This window comes from Dunckerocampus dactyliophorus, chromosome 10 (genome assembly GCF_027744805.1).
Source record: "Dunckerocampus dactyliophorus isolate RoL2022-P2 chromosome 10, RoL_Ddac_1.1, whole genome shotgun sequence".
In the NCBI taxonomy this organism is placed as follows: Eukaryota; Metazoa; Chordata; class Actinopteri; order Syngnathiformes; family Syngnathidae; genus Dunckerocampus; species Dunckerocampus dactyliophorus.
In genome coordinates, this window is record NC_072828.1 from 13,557,889 (window position 1) to 13,581,453 (window position 23,565).

General features: G+C 41.7%; 2 protein-coding genes and 1 long non-coding RNA gene across 4 annotated transcripts in view; 1 reads left to right on the forward strand and 2 right to left on the reverse strand.

The window, feature by feature from the left end:
- Positions 1-522, reverse strand: part of rgl1 (ral guanine nucleotide dissociation stimulator-like 1) — a 37,505-nt gene extending 36,983 nt beyond the window's left edge. Inside the window, exon 1 of the mRNA XM_054789581.1 lies at positions 288-522. The gene's annotated coding sequence lies outside the window, so the exon portion shown is untranslated. The remainder of the gene's footprint in view (positions 1-287) is intronic.
- On the forward strand, positions 1-4,576 carry LOC129188688 (uncharacterized). 2 transcript variants are annotated; one of them, XR_008572684.1, is made up of 5 exons: positions 1-108; positions 180-226; positions 1,291-1,342; positions 2,957-3,065; positions 3,603-4,576. It is a non-coding gene; the product is annotated as an uncharacterized LOC129188688 (long non-coding RNA). The 2 variants fall into 2 exon arrangements; XR_008572685.1 differs by lacking the exon at positions 1,291-1,342.
- colgalt2b (collagen beta(1-O)galactosyltransferase 2b) overlaps positions 3,604-23,565 on the reverse strand; it is a 25,886-nt gene continuing 5,924 nt past the window's right edge. Inside the window, exons 2-12 of the mRNA XM_054789583.1 lie at positions 14,052-14,162; positions 13,851-13,968; positions 13,622-13,756; positions 13,350-13,554; positions 12,347-12,466; positions 12,003-12,076; positions 11,749-11,855; positions 10,391-10,523; positions 10,121-10,248; positions 8,173-8,379; positions 3,604-4,471 (exon numbers count right to left, since the gene is read on the reverse strand). Of these exons, the coding sequence (XP_054645558.1) occupies positions 4,198-4,471; positions 8,173-8,379; positions 10,121-10,248; positions 10,391-10,523; positions 11,749-11,855; positions 12,003-12,076; positions 12,347-12,466; positions 13,350-13,554; positions 13,622-13,756; positions 13,851-13,968; positions 14,052-14,162 (1,612 nt within the window). The 3' untranslated portion in view covers positions 3,604-4,197. The remainder of the gene's footprint in view (positions 4,472-8,172; positions 8,380-10,120; positions 10,249-10,390; positions 10,524-11,748; positions 11,856-12,002; positions 12,077-12,346; positions 12,467-13,349; positions 13,555-13,621; positions 13,757-13,850; positions 13,969-14,051; positions 14,163-23,565) is intronic.

Sequence of the window (23,565 nt, forward strand, 5' to 3'; positions counted from 1 at the left end):
CTTGGCATGAATTGAGGTAGAGCACTAAAAGGCGGACAAACAGCAATTTTTCATTGTTGCTCGACACCTAAACCTAATATAAAAGAAAGAAATCCTTACCAAAAAGAGGTAAATACCCGTAAGTTAAGTTAGGTGATGATTTGTGACTGGAGTTAACAAGCTAGTTGTTCGATTGCCAGGTGAGATGAAGCCAGAAGGTGTCAGGGATGTACTGCGAAGGACCAATGTAAGTTTTGCTGACTTTGCTCCAATACAGTGTTGGGTAGCGGCGTTACTAGTTTACCTACATTTCTCGATTGAGTGATCGTAACGTCGCTGTTCTCCACGTCAAATATCTCGTCAGTAGTTGTTTCACTCTTGTCCGTTACTTCCTGAACCATAAAGAGTGGACGGTTAGAGCAGTACACTTGCTCACTTGGAACTTTACTCGGAACTTCACAGCAGGGATCATTCGCACATGTAACTAGCCCCGACCGTCTTCCTGTACCGTGTTCCTTCCCCACACCAAACATTCCCCCTGCAACTTGTGCTAAGTCTACACATTCCCATTACAATGCTATTGTAACAGTAGTGACGGTATTTTACTGATCAAATAACGCGATAGCCTACACAGACGCTACAAGAACGTGATTGCCGAACATGTGACCAAAGAGAAGGAAATGACCAAGGAGGCACAGCCTAATCACAGTTAAAACATCACAGCGTATTTCTAATACAGGCACGGCAAATTACCCTGACTCCTTTTTAAAAAGCAAACGATTCAATAAATAAATAAAAAAGCAAACGATTCAATAAATAAATAAACAGGCAAAGATTTTAACCCCCCGATGTTAGACCCAAAGTTACGCCCTAGGCTTCAATACAAAGTCGACACTACCATCTGCTGGTTGAAACAGGAACACAAACAACAGTCTACTTCAGCAGAGAGGCATTCATATTACAATTGTGCTGTGTTTTTCAAAATGTACGTATAATAATGTGCACTAAAACATCAATAAACTGGCAATACCAAAGGCATGTACGCAAAAGCAATTTAAAAAAACGGGGTTTTGGTTGTGTAATGACAACTATCAGCCAGCAGATGACAGTACTACGCTCCAAAGGCCTGTCAGGTTCTAGGACTAGACTCATTTTAAAAGGAACTAATTGTCCACAAAGACAAGTTTAATAAGAAAAAAAACACGAGTTTTACTGCCTGTAATGAAAAAGTGAAGTGAAATCTCTCCTCAATGCGTCTCTTTGTTTCCCTACCTCACCACATCACCCTTTCTTGCTCACCTTAAACCCCAGGACCTCATCATTTGCTCTGTCAGGTCTTCCTGCTTGCAGGAAGTGTAAAACAGTAAGTATCCCACAGTTGGTGGTCCTCTAACATAAAAACCTCCAATTCATTAGAAGGCTGCTTGTTGCTTTCAAGTGTGTTGTTTTAAGTGTCAGCATGTTGTGTAACACTACCGGAGGCCTCCGAAAGCTGCTGAGACGCTTGTCTGCGGACTCTTCAGCAGGTCATGGGAACAACTGCAGTGTGTTTGTGCCGTGTGGATAAACATAAATATACTGTGACTTAATACTAAATCACAAATAATGATGTTCTGTGGTACTGCTCACAGCGCAGGATGATGACAGTCACAATATTTAAATAAACAGTTTAGGTCCCTTATACTGGAAATACATAAAATGTTTAAATACATCTGACCTAGAAATGGGGCTATTTTTCAAAATAATAATAAACTGATAATAATAATAATAATAATATATATATATTCGTACAAGTTTACAAATGTTTGCTAAATATGTTTTTGTTATTATTGTGTGAATGCTGGAGCCAATATGTGAGTGAAGAAGAAGAGATTCAGGAAGTGTTTCCACATAGATTACATCAATGCAGAATAAATGCTCATGTTATTTCGGACGCTCTAGAGTACTAATTCATTACTAATAATTGTAAATGTGGTTATGTTTGATATGAGTGACTCCTTTGGTGTTTGATTGGCTCCACAAAAGACTCCTATTGCATTGGCTGCCTGCACGCTTGAATGATACACAACCTTCGAGCTAAGCGAGAAACTTGTGTAGCTAACATTGGCATGTTAACGAGCACGCTAGGTGTTAGCATGTTAGCTTTTCTGTTTTTTTTTTTCAAATATAAAAACATACATTTACTGTTTTCAGGTTAGGTGTTAGCTTGCTATTAGTGTGTTAGCATTGTTATCATGCTAACATTAGCATTTTAGCATTTCTGCTATTTAGAAATGTATAAACTTTATATGGACAGTTTTCATCTTCAATTTTAAAATGCTAACTGTAGTATGATAGTATGTGCAAATTTGAATATTAGCATTGTATCCATTTCTGGTATTATTGCAGTTAGCAGCTAACAGTTAGCATGTTAGCACTGCTAATCTGCTCATGTTAACATTTAAGCCATTTTCATATGTGTAAACTTCCATAATGTGTAAGTGCTATTATACTAGGTGTTACTATGGTAAGAGTTAGCATGTTAGCATTTTTGTCATTATTAAATGGTTAAACTTGGTGTTTTAATGTTAGCATGTTAACAGCTAGCAAGTTAGCAATACTAGCATGCTAACTAACATCTAACATTCGATTTTTCTGCTGTTTTCAAAAGTATAAACTTACATAGACAGTGGTTTTGTGTTAGGTGCTAGCATGCTAACAGTTTCTGTGTTAGCAATGCTAGTGTGCTATCATTAGCATGTTAGCCATTTTTCAGGTTTTATCTTCCATTGACAGCGCTATCATGCTTTGTGTTAACATGCTAATACTTAGCATGCTAGCTGCTAGTCCGGCGTCAGGGCTAGGTGTTAGCATGCTAGCTACAGCATTTCAGTCTGGCAAGTTGAAAAATATTAACAAGTACTGAGCAGAAATGGACAAAGGGTATTTTGATTGGCAAGTTTAGCTTCAAAGCCCTGGCAGGTGTCTCTCTCGACAGGACCAAAGTTGAGCTGTGAGTTGAATTGTCACCAGAGTATGTTAAGTCTCAACTGCCACTCGCTGGACTCAGATGGAGAAACCGAAAAGCATGTGCTGGAACACTGCAGGTATTTTTTATTGTCAGTTAAGTAGTGCTACCTTGGCATACGAGTGTCCCTGCTAATGAGTGTTTTTTATTTACGAGCCGTCTCTCGGCTGCGAGCTGCTAGGCAGGCATTGTCAAAGACAGCTATTTGGAGGGCTTGTGTCACAATATACAATAAATCATCAATTGACAGCCCTAGTATCGACATGTTTATATAAAAACGTTAAATAAAACTAAACAAAAAAAACTATTTGGCTTATACTGTTATCGATAAAAAAGATGAATTAATGTCTTATTTCTAACACATACAGTATTATAACATCTACAGCTGTAATAAGCTAAATATGTAGCTAACAAATATGAAGTATTCCATTATATTATATTCCAAATACCAGTACCAGTCAAAATTTAGGCACATTTTGAAATTCAAAAGCATGATAGTGTTATAAGTTTTGACTGGCGCTGTACTGTGTTGATATACTGTTTAGACGACCATGCATTATGCTTCAACTGTATTTTAGATAAACACATGTATGCTTGTTTTTGTATTTTTGTACAGGGGGAGTGACAAAGCTGATACGAGGAAGTCGTTTTATTGGTTCAACAGCACAAAGGAAGGACACAAACAGGGAAGGTGCCAGTGTGTTTGCTAAAGAAATTCATGATACAGTTTCATTCACTAAAGTAGCCTGTCAGCTGCTTTACCAAGGACGTGTGAGCTTTGCTCATACTGTACCTGTCAGGACCAGCCTGCAGTGCGTGGCAAGAAAGGGCTGTGCTTGATGTGTGTGCGTTTGCTCCGCTCGTACGTTTTGTTTGGTCACGTGTGAACACGATCATCCGAACCCTGGCGTGCATCAAACGTAAGCAATTTGTTCCATTTTTGAGGACCGAACCACACTCGTGAACGTATCCTTGAACACGTCTTTGATTCCGTGGCTGTTTAATCGAAAACGTTAGCTTTTGAATGTGAGAAACAACAGATGTCTGATTTGTGAGTTTAGACGGCGACACACACTAAGGATGCTCACTGTCGTCCACATGTTGGGAATAAATTAAGGCACTTCCTCCTACGTACATACTGGATGTGTACAGTATCTCTGCTTCAAGTGTCTTTTCAAGTGTGCACACGCGCAGTCTGCTTTCTCTTTTGATCAGAGTTCATCCCGTGACGCCCTCGCCGCAGGTTGCGGCGAGTCCCCCGTGACGCTGTTCTGGGCTACGCTGCGTATGCGGCCCTGCTGGGCGGTCTTGCGGGCGTTCTGCCGGTCCCAGTCGGTAGCCACGGCCTCGTCGTCCCAGATGGTGGAGGTCTCGGTGTCGCTGATGTAGCCTGGCTCCCCGGTGTAGTGGGTGGGGTAGATGAGCAGCGGCTCCACCGAGAAGGCCTTCAGGTTTCTGGGATTGAAGTGGGACATGTACTCCACACTGATGAAGAGGAAAACAAAAAGTTACTACAAAAAACTATGCTAGTCAAAGATCCTCCAAATGTAAGGAGGGCTCAGCTGTTTTTAAGGATTTACTGCAAACACATGAGGCAAAGCTCTTGACAAGAGCGGTCTGCTGTTTTTAAGAACCTACTGCAAAAACACTAGTCAAACATCCTCTATATGACAGGACTGCTCTGCTGTTTTTAAGGATCTACTGCAAAATCACTAATCAAAGATCCTCTAAATTACAGAAGCGCTCAGCTGTTTTTAAGTATCTGCTGCAAAAACACTAAGCGAACATCCTCTACATGGCAGAAGTGCTCTGCTGTTTTTAAGAATTTACTGCAAAAACATGAAGCACAGCTCTTGACAAGAGCGGTCTGCTGTTTTTAAGAACCTACTGCAAAAACACTAGCTAAAAATCCTTTATATGACAGAACTGCTCTGCTGTTTTTAAGGATCTACTGCAAAAACATTAAGCAAAGATCTTGACAAGACCGGTCTGCTGTTTTTAACAACCTATTGCAAAAACACTCGTCAAAGATCCTCTACATGACAGGAGTGCTCTGGAGTTTTTCAGGATCTACTGCAAAAGCACTATTCAAAGATCCTGTAAATGACAAGAGCGCTCTGCTGTTTTTAAGGATTTGCTGCAAAAACATGAAGCAAAGCTCTTGACGAGAGTGCTCTGCTGTTTTTAAGAACCTACTGCAAAAACACCAGTCAAAGATCCTCTATATGAAAGGACTGCTCTGCTGTTTAAGGATTTACTGCAAAAACATGTAGCAAAGCTTCTTGACAAGAGCGGTCTGCTGTTTTTAAGAACCTACTGTAAAAACATTAGCCAAAAATCCTCTGTATGACAGGACTGCTCTGTTGTTTTTAAGGATCTACTGCAAAAACACTAGTCAAAGATCCTCTAAATTACAGAAGCGCTCTGCTGTTTTTAAGTATCTGCTGCAAAAACATTAAGCAAAGATCTTGTCAAGACCGGTCTGCTCTTTTTAACAACCTACTGCAAAAACACTCGTCAAAGATCCTCTACATGACAGGAGTGCTCAGTTGTTTTTAAGGATTTGCTGCAAAAACATGTAGCAAAGCTTCTTGACAAGAGCGGTCTGCTGTTTTTAAGAACCTACTGCAAAAACATTAGCCAAAAATCCTCTGTATGACAGGACTGCTCTGTTGTTTAAGTATCTACTGCAAAAACACTAGTCAAAGATCCTCTAAATGACAAGAGCGCTCTGCTGTTTTTAAGGACCAATAGCAACAATGCTAAGGTAGGTCTCCACCCACAGGATGGAAAAAAGAAAAAAAGACACTTAAAAAAATAATTCTACATAAGATTTTGGAAGGAAGGGCTATTATTTTATTGAAAAACTAATATACAGTTAGAAATCCCTCAGTTTTTGTCAGTTTATGTTGTTGTGTTTCATTGTGTTTTGGCGAGCAGCAACCCTTTCCACTTTGTCTGACGGTCCTTGAACGCACCATAGTTGTGTTCTCTGACATTGCACAGATAAGACTTCTCCTTCCCGGTCGTCTTTCACCTCATATTTGTTCCCACATGCTGCTACTGTGTGGGGAAGGCGTAAAGGTCAAATTTGATGACGTTATTGTGTGTTAATGTGCATATTTGTCACATCATACAACAACGTTATAATCTTCTCTCTGACAAACACCAGACTCCATGTTCGTACTGACGTTGCATGGTCTGTATTCATCCATCCCGCTTCTCCTCATTAGGGTCGTGGGGGCATGCTGGAGTCTATCCCAGCTGACTTCGGGCGACAGGCGGGGTACACCCTGGACTGGTCGCCAGCCGATCGCAGGGCACATATAGACAAACAACCATTCACTCTCACATTCATACCTATGGACAATTTAGAGTCACCAATTAACCTAACCTGCATGTTTTTGGGAATGTGGGAGGAAACCGGAGTACCCGGAGAAAACCCACGCACACACGGGGAGAACATGCAAACTCCACACAGAAATGCCCAACGGAGATTCGAATCCGATCTCCAGACTGTGACTGTGTGGCCAACATGCTAACCGCTAGACCACCGTGCGGCCCTGGTCTGTATTCAATAACATTAAGTCGCTACCACGTACAACCCCTGCTGTTCCTGACAGGAGCACTCTGCTGTTTGAAAACTCTACAGTCCAAGATCCTCTATATGACAAGAGCACTCTACTGATTTTAGGACTGTGCAGCAAAAACGCGAGTCGCCCCCAAGTTTCCAAGTGAACTTGTGGGCCGGTCTCTGGCTGTCATGGGCCTAATTTGGCCCACGAGCCACTAGTTGCATAAACCTGGCTTAAAGGATTAAAACTCCAAATTCTCCGCATTTCCATGCAGTTCCTTTCCAGTTGAAGGTATGTTGAAGGTGGCACACAGAGACAGAAGACACTTTTACACAAGGTGGAGTAAGAACAGACAAATATTTACTGAGGACTACAAATAGATGTCTGCAGGTGCAGCATAATGAATGTAATCGTCCTTTCTTCCTTCCACTATTTTTTGGGCATTTTTCGCAGCACTACCCCCATCTTCACACAAACACACACACACACACACACACACAGTGCTCACATTGTTCTTCAGGCTGCATGTTGCCATGCGGAGGGCGCACAATGCCTCTTTTTATGACCTATGGAGGACAAGGACGTTGTGCCCTCATCTCCTTGCCTCCTCCCTCATGTCCGCTACCTTTCATGCACGTCTTTCTCATTTTGACATGACTTTCCTCAACAAACCTTTGACTTTGTGTCACCTCCTCCTCCCCCCTTTCCTCTTTATGAGGAATGTGGGCCAGCAAGGCTCTTCCTGCTGCTTGGAGAAGGGGACAGGATTCCCATTGATAGCAGCATGGATGTGGGGGTGGGGTTAGGATGGATGGACGCTGCATGTGTGTGTGTGTGTGTGTTCCCATGTAAATACATGGAGATGTGTGTCCAGTGTTCCTTGTATAGATTACTACATAAATACACTGTGTGCGTATTCAACATTCATTCATTCAACAGCGAGAGAAATGGGAATTTAGCATGTTGTTGATTACGTATGGTTAAATCCGACATTGTTCAGATTCTGGACACATTTGAGTGAGAGAGAGGTGTTTATTTTAAAGATATGTTTGCTGGTTTTTAGCATAAAAGTTGAGCATATAGCAGAGCAGCCCCTGTCGTATCAAAGATCCTTGACGATAGTGTTTTTGCAGTAGGTCCTTAAAAACAGCAGCACACTCCCGTCATACATACAAGACCTTAGACCAGCATTTTTGCGGCAGATTCCCAAAAACAGCAGTGCACTCCTGTCATCTAGAGGATCTTTGACATGTGTTTTTGCAGTAGGTCCTTCAAAACAGCAGAAGGCTCCTGTCATACAGGAACTCTTTGACCAGTGTTTTTGCAGTAAAAAAAAACGCAGAGCACTCCTGTCGCATAGAGGATCTTTGATCAGTGTTTTTGCAGCAGCTCTTTATATATAGCTGAGCGCTCTTGTCATGTAGAAGATCTTCGATTCGTGTTTTTTGTAGCGTATCCTTAAAAACAAAGAAATGCTACATAATGCATCACAGCACATCATGGCAATTCCCAGATGCCATCAGTGATGATGCCCACCAGTGGCTGCAGAAGGGGTGGTATCACTTTTAAGGTATGTCGGAATTGACTGCCTAAACAACATAACCAACTAACTTGGGGTGTTTGTTGAACATGACGGGCAGAAACTCATCGACGGGCAGCATCCTGGAGAAAGGATCCGCAGCCAGGAGCTTCGTGGCTCCCTGCAGCGACAGCACGTAGCCCAGCGTCCAGTACGAGTAGTCGGCCACGACCAGGTTGTTGACGCCGTCCACCGAGCGCTCTGGCTGCTGCACCTGCATGCGCTTACGGCCCACGTAGCTGAGCAGGAAGATGGAAGAAAATCAGACCTTTATTCACACACCACATTAGGCACACCTGAGGAATAACACCATAGTTCCGCAAATATAAGACATGATTTTTCACCTAGTTCAAGTCTTAAAGACAGAACGTCTTATATTTGGGGTCTGGAGATTTATACATGCAGCCTTGAAGGTGTTGCCAACATTTTTTAGAAAATATTTTTCCAGAGAGCGTGTCTTGAAAAAGAGGGGTCGTTTTACATTGGGGTCAATGTGGTTTTTTAATGTTAATCCAGGTTGTTCATTAAGAGGATAACAAGAAAAAGAAGAGAAGACTTCACTTTTGTTTAAAAAATGTCTTAAAATTGTTTTCAAATACTTCTTAGACCCATTTATTTAACTATTTATGAACTGGAGAAGTTGTGATACTTTGTTGCAAAAGTCTGATCACCTCCCGGTGAGCTTGGGTGTCCTCCATCTTGGCAGTCAAATTCTTTCATTCATTCAGCAGAGCATCAACTTATCTTGAATCATTTGACTTTCTGCTAGCTAAGTTGCTGTTGTCAAAGAAAAAAAAAAAAACACTGTCTTTTCCGCTGTGGAAGAACTTCAGTGACAAGCGCCTTCCGGCTCACGCATGCCTGACCCCTGCAGGATGCTGCGTTACTGCAAGTGCCTCCCTTAGAACATTTCTATTTATTTTATTGTCCGATTAGCAAGAATAATGACGGCAGTAGAAAGTCATAGTGTATAATACTGTAGATGTTTCTGCAACATCATATTACTGGTGACATGCTGGCAAACAGAACCAGGCAGGCGCCAGTGTGCCTGCAAATGGACAACTGTTAGTATTTTATGTGATCATCATTCATTTATTGTTCATCATGACTGGTGACGCTACACGTCACTGATGCGGTAGAGATTGTGCTTCCTTTAGGAAAAATAAGCTAAACAAAGACAAGGACTATAAGAGATGGTGTGGTCTTAAATGCCCTGTGTTCTGGTTGTATACATGCAAACCAGAAGGTGGCGCCAAAATGTTATCTTTTTTGTCTTTGATGTAGTATTTTTTTTTATCTTCAGTATATCTGAAGAATAATGCCATATTGACCTTAATATAAGACGTTACTCTTTCAAGGAAGAAGTCTCAAAGGCAGGTTACATACATTTTTTTTTGTCTTAAAAAATATTTCTTCAAAAACAGATCCTGTCTATCCCAGAACAATACGTCATCTAAGTCTAAGTCTACTCGGTATTAACCATCGACTGCAATCCCATCAGGAAAAAACAAGTTAAAGAAGGACTTGACAATTTTGAGTCGTCTTATATTCAGGGACGAGAGACTTATATACGTGCAAACCACCAGGTGGCACCAGAATTTTGTGTACAAAATATTTTCCCAATAACTGGTCTTGAAAAAGAGGGGTCGTCTTATATTTAAAGCTGTCTAATAGTCACGTCCATCAATAGAGATTGCAGTCCCCTATTGAAAACCAAGCTAAAGTGATAAGCACGATGAGTGATGGCGGGTCTTTAGATGACTAGAGTCATCTAGAGTCGTGGCATTGAGATTTATATAAGCAAACCAGCAGGTGGCGCCAAAATATTGTCTTTTGTTTGTTTTTGATTTGGTCTTTAAAAAAGGTGTTGTCGTCCTATATTCAGACTCGTCGTATATTGACGGTAATAGCTAGAGATTTGGATTCCTTCAGAAAAACCAAGCCAAAAAAAGACTTGCGGACTATGAAATATTTTCTTACATGAGGTCCCAGTCCAGCTGGGCTTTGTCTACGTCATCCATGATGGCCCGTAGCCGCCGTTTAAACCGGGGCTCAAACCTCACGTCGTCCTCTAAAACAAGAACTTTCTGCAGGCCACGTTCCACCACCTGTAGATCCAAAAAAACCAAAACACCGTCCTGTTTTTGTCTCATCTTGACAAGACACGCAAAACAGTGGTTAATGCTCTCAATGATGAACATGCTTTGACGTGTTGTAGCTTCAAGGTGCTAAAGGAGCTGTGACAACCACCTGTCTCCATATGGAGTGATGGCTGAGGAAGCAGCCGATCTCGCCTCTGGTCAGGACCCGGCCTGAGTATGGGTCCTTGTAGCCCGGCATCATTTCTATTCCGAGCGCCTGCAGCTGGGACGTGTTCAGAGCTCTGGGAGAGGCAGATATGAAGTCAGCGTTCGCTCTAAAAACTCTTAGTCATCTACAGCAAGTTACCGCATGTCGCTACGAAAGGCTGCCAGGTTGGGGAAGAGGGATTAGGACTTTCTCAGCAGGATTAAAGTGAGTACAGTGCAAAGGAAGTGAAGTCAAACTGGGGGTTTGGTTAAGAACGTGAGACACAACAAAACATTTCCATTACTGAACATTTTAAGGGCATTTGCTATGGCTAAATTGTATTTTACAACCAATATAATGCTTCTATAACCACATTGTCATCTGTCTGTCCATTCACATATAGTACACATATCCATAATTCTGTCTCTCCACTCACATACACACATACAATATTGTAATGTAAGCATCTGTCCTTTCATATACAAACCTAATGTGAAAATCTTTCAATTTAAGTAATCATGCAAACATTGTGTTTGCACGTTCACCAATCATAATACCAAATCAGTCTGTCAATTCACATACACACACACAAAGAATAAACACCCGTCTGTCCATTCACATACACACATAATGCAAACATATGGCAGTCAGTTAACATGCAAATTGAATGTCAACATCAGTTTGCCCAGTCACATACAGGCATCATGTCAACACGTCTGTCAATTCACATACAAACACATAAGGTAGACATCGCTCTGTCCATTCATTCTGTCCATTCACATACAAAAAATATAAACACAAGTCATTGAAATTCACATCTACACATAATGCTCATTCTCATGCACACATTTACTGCAAACATCTGCCTGTCCATTCATATACAAACATCTGTCAGTCCATTCAAGTACACACATAATGTAAAAAGGTGTCTGTCAAGTCAGATACACAGCCATAAGGTAAACACCTCTTCCCATTCAGATACACATAATGTAAACACCATCAGTCTGTCCATTTCCATATACATAATGCAAACATGTCTGTCCATTCACATACATATGTATGTCAGTTCACATACACACACATAAGGTACCTTTCTAAGAAAATGCAATTATTTATTATTTGTTCTTTCACATCCACGGGAGTCTGTTCAGTCATATACATACATACTGTCTGTCCATTCACACAATGCAAGCTTAGGTAAGATGAGCTATTCACATACACACATGACGCAAACATGTGTCTACACAAAAAGTATTTCCACTGAAAAACACACGAGACATTGAAAGGGCGAAACATTAGAGATAATGATGTACACCTACTTGCCGTCCACTGCGTCTGTCAGCGTGGCGTGCAGGCCCAGTGAGGTCATTGTTTTCAACATCCGGCTTCTTCTTTCCAGCCGACGCTTCAGGTTTATCAGGAACACCTAAAAATAAACCAATTACATATGTCATGAGGCAGAAAGGAAAAAAGGCAAAACGGGAAGACTAACTAAGACAGGCAGAGGCTACAGAATGATTTTCATTAGTCAAGTTTTATGTGAGTGAAGTTCAGATAATTTAAGGTAACTCACGTTATTCAAGCCCAAGGTGTCCTGTGGCGATGGCGGCAAGTATAGGTGCTCAGAAGGCTCAATATTGTGGTCAACTGTGGGCAGCAAGACAGAAAACAGTTCAAACAAGATCATTTAACGTGAAAAAAGGGGGAAGAGAGCCAGTAGGTGGAAAGGAAAGAACAGAAAGATTGGCTGATTCAGCCAAGGAGGGCTGACAGGATGCAATCAGAGACGCCAGTGGAGGTCAAGGGGAACAGGCCGGCGAGGCAAGATTGCTGGAAAGCATTTGTATTCCTATATATCTCTGAGTGTGTGTGTGTGTGTGTGTGTGTGTGTGTGTCTGTGTCTTAGTGAGTACTTACTCAAGGCCTCCGTGATGGTGTGTATGAAACTCTCGTGCTCGTCCTCGATATTCTGCTGGGGCTTAAGGGGGACGGGAAGGAAGCCATAGTGCTCTCTGTTGCACACAAACATCTGCACACCTGGAAGACACACAAACAAACACACTCACACACACACATTTGGACTTGGATCAGGAAATAAAACTAACCAAAATAAATGTTTATGTATTTTTTTCCTCATTATGTCTCATTGACATAAGTATGAAAAAATACTATGCAACAAATGCTTACAAACTAATTTCGCCCTAATAATAACTCTTCAGTGGGTACCTATTAGTTGAGACAGAAAGTTGAAGCAGTTTATATTCAAAGCACTTTATCTAAAATAAAATAAAATAAAATAAAACTGAATTGAATTGAATTGAATCAGTGGGGTAGCGATTGGTTGTGACAGACATTTGAAGCATTTTAAAACCAAAGCAATTCAAGTTAAATCACTTTTTATCATTTTATTTAATTTCATTTGATGTTTTATTCATTCTCTAGCATGCAAACTATTCAGTGGGATGGCTGCTGGTTGTGAGAGACATTTCAAGCACTTTATCTAAAGGTAAAGCCTTGAAAAACGATAAGGTCATTAAAACAACCTTGCTCTATGCAGCATACAGTCCACGACATTGATATGTAGACATAAGGATGGACCCAACTCCTGAGCAATTTTTGCGGAGGTTCAAGAAGCAGACAGGCATTTCTCCAGCAACCACGGCCTGAAGTGGGTCTCAAACCTGTCACCTTCTGCTTTGGCCACTGGCATTGTGGCGCTGGCAGGCAAACGCAACACATTCTTATCAAGTCTATCAACGGGTTTGCACCCTGAACAGCATCCACACACCATATGTACATGCTTCTCCTATCCCTCATTATAAAAAGTCCGCACACAATAAAACCAGCTCACTATTGCTCAGAACCTGATGTTTGCATCCCTGCTACAAATCTGCTAGTTTGCCCTGAGCTTCAAACTGACCCGCTTGACGTGCCGAGAATGCAAAAACCATGATGTCATCAAAGGACCAGCTGTAGTCGGGGTGAGGAGGGTAGAAGGCCAAATCCCTGCTAGCCTGGCGACGCAGGTCCAATAGGAAGGTGCTGTGCACCATGGGAACCGGGATGCAGCCCAGACGCTTCCACTGCCTGATTGGCTGGTAGTCAGGCGTTCGCTTGTAGTAGCCCTATAAGACAGCATGTTTTTGGCATAAGAGAAGAAGAGTATGGATGAATGGATGCCATGTGATGTACCTGAGGGGTCATGCCACACCAGAAGTTGGAGTACAGAGAGCGGGACTCCAACATGGGGGCCACCAGGGTCACGTTCTCAGCGATGAGAAGGTTGAGCACACGAGGGTTGGTCAGGAGGTTGTCGCTGTCTACAAACTACAACACAATGCAATCTATAGAACTTATTTTCTTCAAAGCATACTGCATAATAACCATGGCTGGCTGTGGTCAGCTACTATGTAAATATTACCAGTATAAAGTCGGCCCATCGTTTCCTGGCAGTCCTGAGCGCCGCTTGTCTCAGCTTCATCACATGGTTAAACCTGGATGGAGGCCAGTGCTTTGGACCCCACTCGTCTGTGTAGGACCTTGACAGAGACCAATCTCAGCATCACTCATTCCTTAACTGATGGATTCATGTAATCAACCACTCATAATCAATAGGACTGACTTGGGCTCATCCATTGGCCTCCACTCCACGTAATGGTAGAGACGCTGGGCGTTCTTCAGCCACTCTCTCAACATGGACGTAGTGTTGTCCACATTGTGGTCACTTGCTGCCCTGGAACACCACAAGTACAAGGTGACCTTTGGACAACGGCACTGTATGCATCCAAAGTATTGGAAGCCTTTACACAACACAACCAATGTTGTCTTCACAGTAAGGAGCAGCCTGCTCATGGTGATGAGTTCATTGTAAACGACAGCATGGTAAGTGTAACACACATGATTTTCACACCAACAGCTGCGTGAAAGCGCAACCCAACATTTTAAAGCGCATGCAGAGGTAGATAAAAGCTGCTGGGTGTTGACCACTCATAATACCATAATTTCCAGTGTATAAGCTGCTACTTTTTTCTCACACTTTGCAGCTTAGATTCTGGAAGCAGTGAATTAGGCAAGTGAAATGGACGCTAATATCATGATCGTGATCATGTTTTGATTTGACAAATCTTAAGTAAGTTTGATCAAGTCTAGAATTATACTACAGCTTCTGTTTGGAATGCTCGGACCACGGCAAATGTTGAACTCTGATGAAAAAAAGTGTCTCACGTCTCATCATCGGAGCTAACGAGTGACGCTGGAGGTAGCATAGGTAGGATTGCAAGGTTTACAGTGTGTCTTTCTTTATATTGTGTCCAAAAACCCACTATCGCCAACAGGTTTCGGAAGGCTGGACTACTATGTGATAGAGACGACAGCTCAAGCTAAAGGGCTAATTTGCCTCAAGACGAAAGTGACACAGAGAGCGTCAATGAAAGAGAGAGAGAGACTGACGAAGTGTGTGACAAAGGAATTATGAGGCTGTTCAATTCTGACGCAGGAGGAGGATGAAGGAGGATGAAGACAGTGATGAATGACTTTTCTGGTGGGCTGTTGTTCAACTAGCCATGTTACACGCACTGTTGGCACTGTTTTAACGCATTGTTCAGCGCTGCTTGGAAAAAAGCATTTAATGGGTATCATTTCTGAAATTACAGTACATCAAATGCAGCTCCTGTCAAGTAATAAACTCTACCAGTGTACTTTGAAGAGGCGCTTATTTGCTTTTGAAGACCATGCACTCGGCGCTAAAGGAGAGTGGGTGGTTAATTCAGTCGAGGCGTTAATTGCATATTTATGGTAGCTCATCGTTTCCCAAACTGTGGCTTCCGTACTTTACACTCATGCTTAACAAGAGTCATCAATAAGGCTCCACTAACTTTTATTTTGTGAACTGGTACAGTGGCATCGTTTTGTGTGTCACATTGCACAAATGTCTGTCCATTTGCGCACACACAAACGCTGTCAAGCCACTGCCAACAGGAAGTGGAATATTTTGTCTGTGTCAATTTTAGGGGCGCATTTGTGAGGTCAGAGGTCACTGATGTGGAAAGCTATTACAGCATACTCTGTGTTGTGTGTAGGCAAGGCCTTGGGACACACATGTTGTCCATACTTTGAGACAGCAAAAAAAGGGGGCAGGGGACCTAGCAAAAGCACACCAGGGAGCAAAATAATGAGGCTGCAGTTTACCGTAAAACCATATAAATCAACAGTGAAGGACTTCCGGAATGCCATCAGAGGGCGCTCTGATGCGTGCTCTAGTTTGGCTCACTTGGGTTATGGCACAGCACGATTGCATGCATATGCACATGCGTACCGCAGTCAAGTCATAGAATGACAGTCATGCAATCGCTCTTTGCAAGTTTTTCATGATCACCAATACAATTCAGAGTAGAAATTAAACACAAAGATGCAAAATAACCCTAAATTCAAAGCCGTGCCTGCTCTCTCACCTGTGACTACATTAATATGCATAGTATGAAGACGTGTCGTTTAATTCATGTGATTGCTCCTCTTGGTAATTATTGACAGCCACCACCTTGCACAATAAAAATAATCACAATGTCAAATACAGTAATAAACGATATATAGGGATGCACAATATATTTTATAAAGCCGATACCGATAACTTCCTGCTTCTCAAGATCGATACCAATATCGATAACTGATAACTTGTAGGATACATTTGCAATTTTAATGAGGCTTCTTAATTCTTTGTATTTGAGTTTATTTAGCCTTTTTATGCTTGACAATGCTTGATTTAGGCATAAAATAAATCACATTTATTTCAATATGCATATTTTTGGACTAGCAGGCCGTATTCAACCATAAAACATGATTTATTAATTGATACATGTTTGTATCAAGCCATGGTAGAGCGAAGCCGCGAAATTCAAACCGCGACGTGGCGTGAGGCGTCTGTATTTCCTCTGTTTTTGTGCTTCCCATCTTCATGAAGTCTCACACATCCACAAAAGCAGCAGGAAGGCTAAGTTATGTCACGTTAGTCATGGAAAGTCACCGTGTACTCAGAGAGAGTACAAGGGGCGGGGCCATGGGAGGGGCTCCCATGCATGCGTGGATACAAGCAGGGTGTGCTTGAGAAAAACACAAGAGAAGTGAGTAAATCCTAAACTCTGATCGTATTATCCTCAGTTCCTTTTTGCCATTTTAGAAAAACACCCATCCACAAGTAAGCACGCTTAAGATATCGTCCCTCTCTATCCATCAGTCTATCTAATTAGCTAGCAAGCTAAAGATGTTTCCTATCAATTTTTAGCTACATGAGTACACATGCGCTATTTCCATTTTGCTGCCAACTTTCCTGTCTTGTTTGCCAAAAGATGAGTGTGTCATTTGCCTTGTAGGCTTGCAGCAACAACATTTATGTGGTATCCTGATGTGCGGTTTTAGCGTTTGAAGAAGGAGCGTAAATATGTGTAAATATGTGCTGTGCACGTCTACTCATTACTACAGCTTCAGGTGTACAATAAAATAACAACTGGTCATCAAGCAGCGGCGGCTTCCTCTTTTATGACCGCCACGGGCTGATAACACACTCACATGCACATGCTTGCCCGCACATGCTTTTCATTTTAAAATACAAACCCGACGACTGTACACGCACACTTGCAAACAAGTGGTTTGCGTTTGTGCAACATCAAAATCCGACACATTTTTTCAACCACGATTGTCTGATATGTCTTCTTTTAATCACACTGGATGTGTGATGAAAGGTGTGTGATAACTGACGATGGAGACACTGTTATCTTTTTAGATGAGGAAGTATGAGTGTGTACGTCTATGTAGACACTAAAGTACTCCAAACAAGGTTTTTTCCCCAAACCATTTACACACTAAATCTAAACAATAACCTAATAAAACCTGCTGCCATCATTTTGCATGCATGATATTTCCATGATATGACAATAAAGGTTGACTGGCAACCAGTCCAGGGTGTACCCCGCCTCTCGGCCAAAGTCAGCTGGGATATGCACACCCAGCATAACCCTGCCACGTTAGTGAGGACAAGCGACATAGAAATGGACGGATGGCAAGACTTTGGCGAGAGGAATATTACAGCCAGCAGTGGAAAAGTCCACTTTACTAAATCAGTGCATGTGTGTGTTTCTGAGTGTGTGTGTGTGTGTGTGTGCACACTTTCAGGTAAAGAGCATCAAAAAGAGAGGAAAGCAGAGGGCAGCCGTCACTAAGAGTTACTGGCAGCAGCTGCTTCGCACTGATATTACTTATTTGTAAGTGTGTAAGTGTGAGTAATATGCCGCAAACTAGTAAAGAGGATGGGTGCCTCACTAACTGCTGTCTCCTGTGAGTCTTTAAGTGTGTGTCTTATGCAATATCCTTGACTTGACAAATGTCTTTGGATCGTCACCATTAGGCCCTTTCTTGGGTCACATCAGATCAATTTTGCATGAAAAACCATCACACAACACTATTGCATACATCTACAACTACAAAACACATTAAAGCTACACTATGCGATAATGGCAACCTAAAACAGCAGCTTCACTATATTGTTTGTTGACAGTAGGCTGGTTTGTAATAGGATGACTGATGTGCATCTGTAATTGCCCCATTACAGCTAATATTGGTGGACCAGCCAGGACACCGCTCATGCTCAGTTTGCGTGGTATTCATTAAATACCCATCACTTATGTAAAGCACTCCTTTACTGTACCTCTGTCATAATTTTATTCAACAATGCAGCATTACGGCATCATGTTCTCATTAAAGGTGAACGTGTGGAGGTGGTTCACACCTACAAACAGCTGGGATCTGCATCTGGATGATAAACTGGACTGGACTGCCAACATAGATGCTCGGTGCAGGAAAGGGCAGCGCAGTCTGTACTTCAGGTTATCATTAATAACTGGCGGACCGAGGACCAGTCACATTAATTATAGACCATGTTCAGTTTCTGTGCGCACATGACAGTGTGCGCAATCATTTCAAAGCTTTTGATTCATTGATATTACAGAAGATGGCAGTTGTCATTAATAACTGGTGGGCGGAGCAATCGCATGAATTACATGTGACGTACATTGCGCATGTGTGCTTGTGCTGACTTTACGTTAGCCTTTAAAGTGCTCATGACACCAAAGCACATGTTCATTTTGTTATTTTTGCCATGCAAAATAACATGGAAAGGCATATTTCCTGTGTTAGACGTGCGCTCGAATGTTGACATAGTTACCCGTTTTTACGTTTTTCGCCACTAAAAAACAAACCGCTCAGAGACTGGAGATAATAATCACAACTTCATTTCACTCATATTTTAGAGTCGTTTACTGGTGGATGACAGCAGTATGACAAAGACATTTTATTAAGTGAATTTTTTTTTCTTGCTTTTGCAAACATTTTTTGGTGTCACGTGCACTTTAATCTTCAGTGCTGTGGTTTAAAAGTAAATAACACTTCATTTTTGTGTGATCATAACAGTAACAAACATCACATTACTGCTCATCATGCCGTGGTCAAGCCGTCATTATGGCACCACTTCATCCCTCTCCATCCTACCTGGCGGGGTTAATTGTAGCAGGAGTGTGTCAGATGACAGCGAGTGCTGGTGCGGCGTGAAGAAAATCATCTGGAGGCTGACATCTGGCTTTTAACACATACACACACGCGCGCGCATGTGTCTTAGATGAGTTCATTTAGATAAACACACGTCTGAAAGAACCCTGTGGGCTAGCACCTGTTGATCCAACAAACCATCTCCTAACACTGCCAATAATGATGGCATGTAATTAAATAATTAACATGGAAGAAAAGACGACGCTAGTAAGTTCAGTAGAGCTGGTAGAGGCCGAAAAAAAAGAAGAAAAAAGAACAACAAATTCCTCATGGGTCTCAGCGTCAACAAAAGTCCACTCGCACTCATGTGTGACATTCTGTATTCATATTCAAGGTTATTGGGAGGCAGGAGTCTTTGACCAAACTGGACTAAAAAGCTCCTGAGGTTGTCCAATTCAACCAAAAAGATGAAGAAAAATATGCCTTTAAAGTCGCACAAAATGTCAAGACTTTGTGACTTATTTTGAGATATTCTGTTTATTTCTACTGCCCAATATGGTGGTTACCGTTCAGCAGACTCATTTCATCTGAGAGGAGACTGAGGGCAGCAAAAACACAGACTGCTACATCAAAGTGGAGACTGTGGAGTACATCTCATGGATAAAAATGATAAACCTGCGTGACCAATGAGCAACCAACAGTCATCCATATGATATCTTCTAAGTACACTTGGAACCCTGCCTGATTAGATACTGGAAATAGTACTTCATAGTACCTGCTTTTTGCAGTGGAAAGGCGTCAATAATGACTAGCAGTGGCACAATATTGATGTATTAACTTGCGGCTGTTGGAAATGGTGAGAAAGACTGATATTCTTTGTGTGGAGTTTGCGTGTTCTCCCCGTGCGTACCTGGGTTCTCCCCGGGTAGTCCAGCTTACTCACATTCCAAAAATAGGCATGTTAGGTTAATAAGAGACTCTAAATAGTCCATAGGTGTTAATATGAGTGTGAATGGTTGCTAATGGTGCGCCTCATCTTGTGCACCCAGTCCAGGGTGTACCTAAAGACAACTGGGATAGGTTCCACAGCCCACGGCGCTAGTATGGACAAGCGTTACAGAAAATGGAGAAAATGGATGAGGATTAAGGGCAGCAAAAAAAAAACTGCTTTGAGCGACAACTGCAAATTTATGCAACCAGTGAGATTTATGTTATATCGTCTGGGCACGCTTGGAACCCCGGCGGGCACGGTAGAAGAAATAGTACCCCGCAGTACCAGTGCAAGTACAGCCGTGGTGAGTAGCAGTAGCAGAAGTAGCGGTAGTGGAAAACGGGGCTGTCACTTGTTCTGAATGCTTGGCTACAGCGTTGTTACATTTTACAGTGGTTAACTTCTTTTTACCCTTGTGAGAGAAACATGGGTAGTTTGAGGTACAAAAACAGTGCAAACATTCATATAGTCACATTCAAGTTGGCTCTTTTGACTCACAGGGAGAAAGAGAAAACAAGGCAACTTTTGAGGAAACCCCAAAACCAAATGAAAGGAGTGACACATGATAACAAAGACATAACGATGAAACAATCTCCGCTCACCAAATGATCCATTTTTCAAACCTTAGTGTTTGTTACTGTTTACCGCCTCTGTATTTTTGCCAACAAAGGGCATTTAAGCAATAACATTGTTTAGAAGCACAAACCACTGTTTGCCCCTCAAGGGCAGCAAGACAGAGCGACACCTCTAATCAAGGTCTGGGATCAGGCCATCAGTTGTCTTTGTTTACACCACTCCATCCAATACATGCATATAAAACTTTCCCATGAACGTGAACTCTCCCTAGGGGGCTGTTGGCAGAAACAAGTAACAACAGGCCGATTACGCTCTGAAGCCACACAATGATTCAGTTACTGCATTGGGATAAAAAAAATAACAAGCATTTCAAGATGAGGTGTACTATTAGCATTAGCATCCTCACCCTTAAATCACCAAAACTGGTGTCCAAACTACAGCACACCGGCCATTTGTGACAATCTCTTTTTTTTTTTAATCAGCATCCTCAGGTTTAACAATAAACTGAATCAATTAATTAGGGAAAATTTACTGTAAATTGACTAATATTTTTACTACATTGCTCAATAACTAGTAGGACTTCAGCATGTCTGCTGGTTGAAAGCAAGTCGTGCACGCTCAAAATGTGAAGAATGAAGAACTGGTTCCACAGTTATTAATCCCATTCCTGCCTCTGCCAGTTGAATTTGTAGCATATAATGTAAAGTTGCACCACTTTTTGCACATCTTACTAAGAAAAGTACTCATTCTCAAGCACAGCAGTCCCTCATGTATTGCGGTTAATTGATTCCAGACCCGACCGTGATGAGTTCATTTCCGCAAAGTAGGATTCCTTTTTTATAAATCAAGTAGTTTCGTAGTTTGAGCATAGAAAACCTGTTTACAACCTTTTTTAACATCATTAGAAACCTGTAGACATGAAATAACACCCCTATAGTCACTTTTACTCTCGAATTACCAAATATAGTAGACATACTGCAATCAAATCACAGAAAATAAGCCCTTTAAGACATAAATAAGACTTGTGCTTGTGTGTGTGTTGCTATAAATGTGTTCCAAATGTGTGGAGGACAGGAAGTGACATCAGGGGTTCAGAGTAGAGTTTTAACTTGATGTTGGTTACGGTCACAAGAATATCCCGTTATTATTATGACGATTATTATTGATTATTATGTTAGTATTATTGTGACTGTTGTGAGATAACTCAAACCTGCATTAAAAGCCTGTTGTTCTGGCAATCAAGTCTGAGGCGTGTGTGCCTCACCAAACATTACAGTAACCTTACTGACACCGAGTGACCAGTGTAGAACACTACATATCATTCACAGCGCCTTTTAATGCATTTTTTGAGTGCCGTATGCTGTATTTTTGCATTATAGTTCGTTTAGCCATTTTTATGCATAAATTGGGCATAAACTGGCGAGGGACGACTGTACAACACTTTCTAACTCGCAGCAAGGGTGTATCTAGAGAGATCCAGGGCCACAGGCCAATCCTAAAATCCTGAAAAAAAGCCCCACACATCTAAAACACAGGAGTGTAAGACTGCAGGGTGTGATTCCACAGGTGTTGGCAGCTGCGAGGCAGTTCCTCTGCATATGCACAAGCTCTGGTCCGCTCAGGGTCAGATGGACTAACTAGAAAATTGAATGGAAAACAGACACGGATGCCAGAGGAGCAGAAGCGTGTGTATACTTGTGCAAATATATCCAAACACACATGCATATAGCCAACTCCACGGAGCAAGACTGTGACGTAACAGACAATTACACATACCCCAGCGACTTGTTGACAAACAGTCACAACATACAAAACGAAGGCAAACCGTCGGACAACTGGGTCCTCTCTCTCTCTGTCTTTGGTGTCTGGAGGCAACACACCTGGCATGAAGGAACAAACAGCAAATTTCTAAGCCGTTAGTCAGACGGAATTAAATAATTACACATCTGCTCTGTAAATAACAATGAAGAAAAAGCAGGCATAGGCTGTCAAAGTCGTCTGAATGTCTCCAGAGGTGGAAAAAAGGATGTGTGTAAAGTAATACAGATGAATTTACGCTAACTTGGATAAAAACTAATGCTGAATTAAAATAAAATCCAAAATAAATCTAGCCACGATGCTAGGACTTGTGCTCCAAGAAGCACTTTATCCATGTTTTACATATCCACTGTAACTCTTCACTTCCAGCCAAAGAGATGCCATATTTCACATATAACAACATAACATGAAGGAGCGGGACAGGAGGACATAGCAACACTAGCATAGCTATGTCAGTTATAGTGCTAACATTACGCTAGCAGCAACATCATGCATGGTTAGCCGTTTTATTCACTGAAGGTCAACAAAATGATCAAACTTACAGCTCCCATGTCTGTAGTCGACTGACAGATGGTTGCCAGAGCACCAAACTGCGTTTTAAGATATGTAGCGAAGCCTTCTGTTTGTTTTTTACACATCTGTGCTTTGGCTGTGGTATACAAGGAAGGAGGTTTTTCCTTCATGATGTCATGAAAATCCACAACTTCAAAAGCAACATTTTGAGTGCCTCTTCTCTCAGAAGAAGAGCTAACAAGTGAAGGAGATGTTTGTCAAGTTTGGTTTCACAAACGGGCTGCAGGGACACACATTAACTGTTATAAGAGCAATAAAAAGTAACTTTTACGTAATAGGGGACCCTTACCTAAAATAGCAAACCAACAAATTGTGCTTTGAATCACTTGGAATACATACAAACAATCCAGAACATGTCCAGTATTGGGATACATTGTGGTCATCTATGATTTCCAATGTAGTTTTATTCTGACTGCACACATCTGGCTTGCATGTTTGTCGGTTGTGTGACTTGGTAAACTAATTGTTTTCATTCTCTGGGAGTGTTCCATATGCCATGATCTGCTGTGTGTGTGAACCATCTGAAGTCTGAGCTTGAATGCAAATCCGTTTGAAATGAAAGATTGAAGCATCTCTATGAGCAGCAGGCTGGAGTAAAGGCTGCTTTTGAAAAATTGATTTTTTTTATGCCTCTGATATCTTATAC